This window comes from Tursiops truncatus, chromosome 21, assembly GCF_011762595.2.
Source record: "Tursiops truncatus isolate mTurTru1 chromosome 21, mTurTru1.mat.Y, whole genome shotgun sequence".
Taxonomy (NCBI): domain Eukaryota; kingdom Metazoa; phylum Chordata; class Mammalia; order Artiodactyla; family Delphinidae; genus Tursiops; species Tursiops truncatus.
The window spans coordinates 30,561,864-30,570,911 of NC_047054.1; the positions used below are offsets into that span (position 1 = coordinate 30,561,864).

General features: G+C 34.7%; 2 protein-coding genes across 2 annotated transcripts in view; one reads left to right on the forward strand and one right to left on the reverse strand.

Annotated features, from left to right (window-relative positions):
* LOC101339706 (disintegrin and metalloproteinase domain-containing protein 5-like) overlaps window positions 1-9,048 on the forward strand; it is a 230,572-nt gene that overhangs the window by 213,863 nt on the left and 7,661 nt on the right. The gene's annotated exons all lie outside the window — the stretch shown is intronic.
* The window catches only part of ADAM2 (ADAM metallopeptidase domain 2), an 83,723-nt gene that overhangs the window by 53,678 nt on the left and 20,997 nt on the right, over window positions 1-9,048 (reverse strand). Inside the window, exons 8-9 of the mRNA XM_019921510.3 lie at window positions 8,049-8,125; window positions 4,381-4,549 (exon numbers count right to left, since the gene is read on the reverse strand). Of these exons, the coding sequence (XP_019777069.2) occupies window positions 4,381-4,549; window positions 8,049-8,125 (246 nt within the window). The remainder of the gene's footprint in view (window positions 1-4,380; window positions 4,550-8,048; window positions 8,126-9,048) is intronic.

Below are 9,048 nucleotides of genomic sequence, written 5' to 3' on the forward strand. Positions count from 1 at the left end.
AGGCCCGATGGGCTTATGATCTGTGTGACTTACACTCTGCCAACAAGTAATAATTGTTGTAACTACGTTTAATAAAATATTACTTATGTTCATCATTATTTTTACATGAAGTTAACCTAGGAGGAATGCAGTAGGGAAAACTTGGAAGACAGTCTTTGTGGGCACTTTAAGACTATAGTGCAGTTAACTCAAAATAGTTTGTTACTAAAATAGCATACCACGTATAAGCACTGGACAAATATATAGAAGCAGAAAAGGAGGATCAAATTTCAAAAATTGAGAAAACTTTTATTATGGTATTTTAATGCCTGAATTTTTTTCTTTTTACACTGGTATTTAATCCTTTGAAAGTTCAAAACTATCACATTTTAGTTAAACCATTTTCCTTAACATAAAGAGGAGCAATAGAGAAAAATAAATCTAGGATTTAGCAGAGAAAAGTGAAGATTGTAGTAATTTAAAGGAAAAAAAGTCAAGGTCAGTAAGACAAATTCAGGGGTGAATGATCATTCATTTTTTCCCTCCATTTAAAAATTCTCTTTGGGCTTCCCTGGTGGCGCAGTGGTTGAGAGTCCACCTGCCGATGCAGGGGGCACGGGTTCGTGCCCCGGTCCGGGAAGATCCCACATGCCGTGGAGCGGCTGGGCCCGTGAGCCATGGCCGCTGCCCCTGCGCGTCCGGAGCCTGTGCTCCGCAACGGGAGAGGCCACAGCAGTGAGAGGCCCGCGTACTGAAAAAAGAAAAAAAATTCTCTTTTAAAACCTTGGAGACTTGAGGGTTTGTTTTTTTTTAAATGCAAATGAAATCCCCTTATGGTCTAATTGGTTTATTTTCATTTCCATCCAAAAGGAAGCACTGAATGCTTCATGATAGTTTTGCTTATAGGATTCCAAAGTTTCATTGAAGTGCCTAAACAAGGAAATGAACTTTACTGGAGGAGAAAAATAAACATTTATATTAATTGAAACTAACAAAATATTAATGGTTTGAGAGATTCAAAGCTATTTCTTTGTTTTAAGCAACATAAGTGTTAGTTGACTTACATTTCCTGAAGTAATCCTTGTTTATTTTCATCTCTGAGATAGGGATTGATGATATTTATTTGATTATAATTTATTCACTTATTTACTGGACAATAAGCTTTCATGGGGAAAAGATATAGTCTGTTTCAGCAAAATAATTAAAAATTTAAGACAAAGATGCATAAAAGAATGCCAAGAAATCTGTATATTGGGAAGGTGGGCAGGTGTTAAGATTTCAGAAGACCTGAAAAGCTATTTTATTTAGTAAATGAAAGTAGCCAATAAAGAAAACCAATTTCTTGGAAATGTGCTATATAAAGTTGACATCAATTGCATGAAACTTTGCTTTGGTCAAATAAACACTAAAGAATTGGAGCTAGGGAAGAAGATTGGAGAACACTACTAAATGATCCAATTGCAATGTAGTTGGATTAAAAAGTTAAAGTTAAAAGATACCAAAGCCCACTGGTAAGAATATTCAGGAAGTGAGAGGGACATGAAGATGATGATAGATAGATGATAGATGATATAGATAGATAAATAGATAAGTAGGTAGATAGTTAATGTGTGTGTATTTTGTTTAACTTGGGCAGTCATTATGTCCAATGTAAGATCAATAACTCAGAAAAAAATTGGAATAAGAGTGGGAGATCTGTAAATCACAGTAGATAAAGCCGTGAAAAAATATACAAGACAATATACAACACAAACAAAAACCTGAGACATAACACAAGAAATATCATTATCTAGAACATGAGTGTATAAGGAAAAGTCAGAGAAAGGGAGATAGAAAGTGAAGCAGGAGAATTTTATCAGAGAGTAAAGTGAATTGAAAGTTTCAGAAAGTTTTTATATTATTTCACCATTAATATTATACTTAATAGTGGTGGACTTTCTTCTTAAAATTGGTCCAAGACAAGGATATTCTTCTCACCTATTCAACACCATGCTAACCAGGGCATGTAGGCAATAAAAGAGAAGTTAAAAGCATCATAATTGAAAAGGAAGAACATAATCTTTGTTTAAGATGACATCATCTTGTACATAGAAGACTACAAAGAGTACAATAAAAAACTAATACCCAATTTAAACAAGTTTGCAGAATATGAAATCAGTATACAAAAGTCAATAATTTCCAAACATGAATAATGAGAAATCCAAATTTGAAATAAAATTTTAAATGTGAAATAGCATTTAAATGACAACATTTGTAGAAATAAATTTAACCTAAGAAGTTTGGCTGACAACTTGAAGACAACTATACAAAAGATTGTGGTAAAAAATTAAAGAAGACCTAAAAACAAAAAGCTGCTCAATGTTCATGGATAGGACGAGTTAATATTGTTAAGTGGCAATATTTCCAAGATTAATCTACAGAATCAACAGAATCCCAGCTTGATTTTTCAGGGAATTGAAAATAAGTGAATTTTAAAATTTATTTGGAGATTGATAGTATCAAGAATAGCCAAAACAATCTTGAAAAAGAACATTACTGAAGGATGTACACTTACTAATTCCAAAACTTATTCCAAAGGTATAGTAGTAAAAAGTGTGGCTCTGGCATAAGGATAGACATAAGATCAATGGAGTATTATTGCAAGTGCAGAAATAATCCCTAACATCTATGGTCAACTGATCTTTGAAAAAAAGGGTCATGAAGATTCAGTGGAACAAACATAAGTCTTTTCAACAAATGGTGTTGGGAAAACTAGATATGCATACGAAAAATGATGAATTTAGAGCCCTCCTTCACTCCATACAAAAATTAAATTAAATTGGATCATATATTGAAATGTAAGAGATTAAAGAATAAAACTTTTGGAGGAAATATGAAATAAATTTTGTAAACCTGGTGTGATGGTTAATTTTTTCTGTGAACTTGCCTGGGCCACAATGCCCAGATTTTTGTTCAAAAATTATTCTGGATGTCTCTGTGAAAATGATTTTGGATAAGATAAACATTTAGATTGGTGGACTTTTAGTGGAGTAGATTACCCTTCATAATATGTGTGGAGCTCATCTGATTAGTTGAAGGCCTTATTAGAACAAAGACTACCTTGTAAGCAAGAAGGAATCCTTCCAGCTGACTGCCTTTGGACTTGAATACAACTCTTCCCTTGTCTCCAGCCTGCTAGTCTACAGTCTACTCTAAATTCTTTCATTCTCCCTCTCTTTGTGTGTGTGTGTGTGTGTGTGTGTGTGTGTTTACATCAAATATATATGTGTGTGTATGCACACACACACACACACACACACACACACACACACACATACATATATTCTGTTGGTTCTGTTTTCTTGGGGAAGTGTCTTTATTGAAAGATACCCTTAGCCGTGTTGGTGCAGAGCTGAGGTTGAAAACCAAACCCAGAATCTCATTTTGTGAATGGATGAACTACAACACAAATTGAATTTCCACCCTCACAGGGTGTCTACTGGAAGAAATACATCCTAAAAATTGGAATGAGCGTATATGAGAAACTCTGATGAAGCTGGGGTCACTAAATCCCTAAATTCTTTTTTTAAATAAATAAATATTTATTTATCTATTTTGGCTGTGTTGGGTCTTCGTTGCTGCATGTGGGCTTTCTCTAGTTGTGGCGAGTGGGGGCTACTCTTTGTTGTTATGCACGGGCTTCTCATTGTGGTGGCTTCTCCTGTTGTGGAGCACGGGCTCTAGGCATGCAGGTTTCAGTAGCTGTGGCACACGGGCTCAGTAGTTGTGGCTCGTGAGCTCTAGAGCGCAGGCTCAGTAGTTGTGGCACATGGGCTTAGTTGCTCCATGGCATGTGGGATCTTCCCAGACCAGGGATTGAAACCATGTCCCCTGCATTGGCAGGCAGATTCCTAACTACTGTGCCACCAGGGAAGTCCCTAAACTTCTACTAAATTCTGATGAGTCTCCTTTGCCAGTAGAAGCAGTCTCTCCATCCCTGGATAAGGATATAAGGAAAATGTAATGGCCTACCCTGAGGCAGTTGCCTTAAAAGACACTAGTGATTCTTCTCAGCATCCTAGATAAGTATCTTCATTTTATGTGAATTTATGTGAATGTCACTTATGTTTATTATATCCAAACTTTGATATAATGGATATGGAGAAAGGAGAGCATCTGCAGACAACAAAGGTCTGGATCACAGGGAAAAATGCCACTAACAGCAGAAAATGCCATCTTGGTGTTCTGGAAAACTGAATGACTAGTTTTAAGACTTACAATAGGTTATGAAGTTTCTGGTATCACTCTCTCTCTCTTTCTCTCTCTCATATACATATGTTAATAATTTTTTATCAGAAAAAAATACATTTTTTATATTGCTGCTTAGTAATAACTATATAGCTTACTCAATTGATCACTTACCTCTACACTTTGTATTTTATAGGGCTTTTCTCTTGACTCAATATCCTTCTCAGCATATAAAGGAGCACCTGTATTCCTATGTTTTACTTGATAAATCACATGTTCAAAACCAATTGAAGGCTCCAAGGGCTCAATTCCATAACTTACATTTTCAAATTGTAGTAAGCCCCTAAAAATTCCAAAAAGTAAGTGAATAAATAAAACAGTTCATTTTTCACAAAGTCAATAAAATGACATAATCAGGGTTTTTTAATAGTATGCAGGTTATTTTCATTCTTAGCCTTATGTGGTGAAGTAAGAAAAAGTTACCGAGTATCCACAAATTTACTGAGTGGAACAGAGTAGTAATGCTATTGGTATTTACCAAGCTACTAGTACTCTGTGGTCTCCACATACACTAAAAAATCGTAATTCAGGAGAAGAGTAGGAGACAGTACAAAAGTCTCCATGCTGTGCTTTTCCAATGACAATTTCCCACTATAAGCCATGCCTCACTTTATAACTTAGCAAAGATCAAGGAAACTAAAAGCTGGTTCTTTGAGAAGATAAATAAAATTGATAAACCTTTAGCCAGCCTCATGAAGAAAAAAAAGGGAGAGGACTCAAATTAATACAACTAGAAATAAAAAGGAGAAGTTGAAACTGACACCATAGAAATACAAAGGATCATAAGAGACTACTACAAGCAATTATATGCCAATAAAAAGAACAGCCTAGAAGAAATTGACAAATTCTTAGAAAGACACAACCCTCCAAGACTGAACCAGGAGGAAGTAGAAAATATAAATAGACCAATCACAAGTACTGAAATTGAAACAGTGATTTAAAAACTTCCAACAAACAAAAGTCCAGGACCAGATGGCTTCACAGGTGAATTCTATCAAACACTTAGAGAAGAGCTAACACATGTCCTTCTCAAACCATTCCAAAAAATTGCAGAGAAAGGAACACTCAGAAGCTCATTCTATGAGGCCACCATCACCCTGATACCAAAACCAGACAAAGGTATCACAAACACACACACACACATTACAGGTCAATATCACTGATGAACATAGATGCAAAAATCCTCAACAAAATACTAGCTAACCAAATCCAACAACACATTAAAAGAATCATATACCATGATCAAGTGGGATTTATCCCAATGATGCAAGGATTCTTCAATATACGTAAACCAATCAGTGTGATACACCATATTAACAAACTGAATAAAAACAATATGATCACCTCAATAGATGCAGAAAAGGCTTTTGACAAAATTAAACACCCATATATGATAAAAACTCTCTAGAAAGTGGGCATAGAGGGAACCTACCTCAACATAATGAAGGCCATATACGACAAACCTACAGCAAACATCATTCTCAACAGTGAAAAACTGAAAGCATTTCCTCTAAGATCAGGAACAAGACAAGGATGTCCACTCTCTCCACTTTCACTCAACATAGTTTTGGAAGTCCTAGCCACGGCAATCAGAGAAGAAAAAGAAATACAAATTGGAAAAGAAGTTAAACTGTCTGCAGAAGACATGATACTATACATAGAAAATCCTAAAGCTGCCACCAGAAAACTACTAGGGCTCATCAATTAATTTGGTAAAGTCACAGGATACAAAATTAATGTGCAGAAATCTGTTGCATTCCTATACACTACTAATGAAAGATCAGAAAGAGAAATTAAGGAAATAATCCCATTTACCATCACATCAAAAATAATAAAGTACCTAGCAATTAACCTACTTAAGGAGGCAAAAGACCTGCATTCAGAAAACTATAAGATACTGATGAAAGAAATCAAAGATGACACAAACAGATGGAGAGATATACCATGTCCTTAGATTGGAACAATCAATATTATGAAAATGACTATACTACCCAAAGCAATCTACAGATTCAATGCAATCCCTATCAAATTACCAATGGCATTTTTCACAGAACTAGAACAAAAAATTTCACAATTTATATGAAAACACAAAAGACCCCAAATAGCCAAATCAATCTTGAGAAAGAAAAATGGACTAGAGGAATCAGGTTCCCCAGACAATACTACAAAGCTACAGTAATCAAGACAGTATGGTACTGGCACAATAACACAAATATAGATCAATGAAACAGGCTAGAAAGTCCAGATATAAACCTACGCACCTATGGTCACCTAATCTATGACAAAGGAGGCAAGAATATACAATGGAGAAAAGACAGTCTCGTCAATAAGTGGTGCTGGGAACACTGGACCGCTACATGTAAAAGAATGAAATTAGAATGTTCCCTAACACCATACACAAAAATAAACTCAAAATGGATTAAAGACCTAAATGTAAGACTGGATACTATAAAACTCTTAGAGGAAAACATAGGCAGAACACTCTCTGACATAAATCGAAGCAAGATCTTTTTTTGCTCTACCTCCTAGAGTAATGAAAATAAAAACAAAAATAAGCAAATGAGACCTAATTAAACTCAAAGGCTTTTACACAGCAAAGGAAACCATCAACAAAACAAAAAGACCATCCACAGAATGGGAGAAAATATGTGCAAATGAAACGACCGACAAGGGATTAATCTCCAAAATATACAAACAGCTCATACAGCTCAATATCAAAAAAATGAAACAACCCAATCAAAAAATGGGTGGAAGATCTAAATAGACATTCCTCCAAAGAAGACATACAGATGGCCAAGAGACACATGAAAAGATGCTTCACATCACCAATTATTAGAGAAATGCAAATCAAAACTACAATGGGGTATCACTTCACACTGGTCAGAATGGCCATCATCAAAAAAATCTACGAGCAATAAATACTGGAGAGTGTGTGGAGAAAAGGGAACCCTCCTACACTGTTGGTGTGAATGTAAATTGGTGCTGCCACTATGGACAACAGTATGGAGGTTCCTTAAAAAACTAAAAATAGGGCTACTATATGATCCAGCAATCCTACTCCTGGGTATATATCTGCAGAAAAGCATAATTCGAAAAGATACATGTACCCCAAAGTTCACTGCAGCACTTTTTTACAATAGTCAGGACATGGAAGCAACCTAAATGTCCATCAACAGAGAAATGGATAAAGAAGATGCGGTACATATATACAATGGAACATTACTCAGCCATAAATACAGAATGAAATAATGCCATTTTTAGCAAAATCAATGGACATAAAGATTGTCATACTGAGTGAAGTAAGTCAGACAGAGAAAGATAAGTATCATATGATATCACTTATATGTGGAATATTAAAAAAAATGGTACAAATGAACCTCTTTACAAAACATAAATAGAGTCACAGATGTAGAAAACAAACTTATGGTTACCAAGGGGGGGAAGGTGGGGTGGGATGAATTGGAAGATTGGGATTGACATATACACACTACTATATATAAAATAGATAACTAATAAGAACCTACCATATAGCACAGGGAACTCTACTCAATACTCTGTAATGACCTATATATGGGAATAGAATCTAAAAGAGTGGGTATATGTATATGTATAACTGATTCACTTTGCTGTACAGCAGAAACTAACAGAACATTGTAAATCAACTATACTCCAATAAAATTAATTTAAAAATAAAAATAAAGCTTCTGATTGTAATTTTTCAAATTTGAAAATTATTTCTTAAAAATTCCATTTTTTGTAACCATAAAATTATGTATAACAACCTGAGTCCAGTACATGTGCTAACGATCACCATAGAATTTGGATAACCTTCAATATACCCTTGGTAGTAGCATAAGTCCTGAAAAATAAACACATATATTTCTATTAGAATAATTTATGTTAAATGCACTATTCTCAAATACTTAAAACACACACACACACACACACACACACACACACACACATATATATGTATGTATGTGTCAAGCACTAATTGTTTCCAAAATGGATTTATAACATCATTAGATGAACATTTGGCTCAATTTTCCAAAACTGTCCCTACGTGTCCCAAAGAACAAGTAAACTTCCATGATTTTTTCTGTTATAAATGAAACATGACAACCCAATCATTAGGATCAAGGTAAAAATCATCAAAAACTTGTTTCTTCAAACTCTTCTGACTTAATTTTTCAAGGTAGATGTAAAAAGTAAATAAACCCAAAAGATAATTTTTTCTTTTCAAGATTACTTTAGTATAATGGCAGAGTAGCTTGCACTGGATTAGCCTTCTCATCAATGACAAATGTAGACTCTGAAAAATTATTTTTTAAACTCCAACAACAAAGGCAGGCAAGAAAAGGTGAGAGAAGGGAATCAACAATAGAAAGAGGAAAACTGCATTTACTGAGTTTTGTGTTATACTGGTTTTCACCTGAGTGCCTCCCCTTGGCAGGGCAGCACAAAGTAGCAAATGTTCCAACAAAACACACAATCTTACTGACCCTGAGAACTCTTTAGAGAAAAGAATCACAAGCTCTCCAATGTACCATGGAATATCACCAGTATATGATTTAAAATATTAGATATATGAATAAAAGAAAAATGTGGCCCATAGTCAAAAGTAAAACCAGAAAGAAACTGACTTCAAAATAACACCGGATTTTGGAATTAGTAAATAAATGGATTTAAAACAGATATTAAAAACATGATGAAGGACATCATAAAGGAAATTCTGGGCATAATAAGGGAAGCAATTAGGAAATTCAGCAGAGAAATAAAATG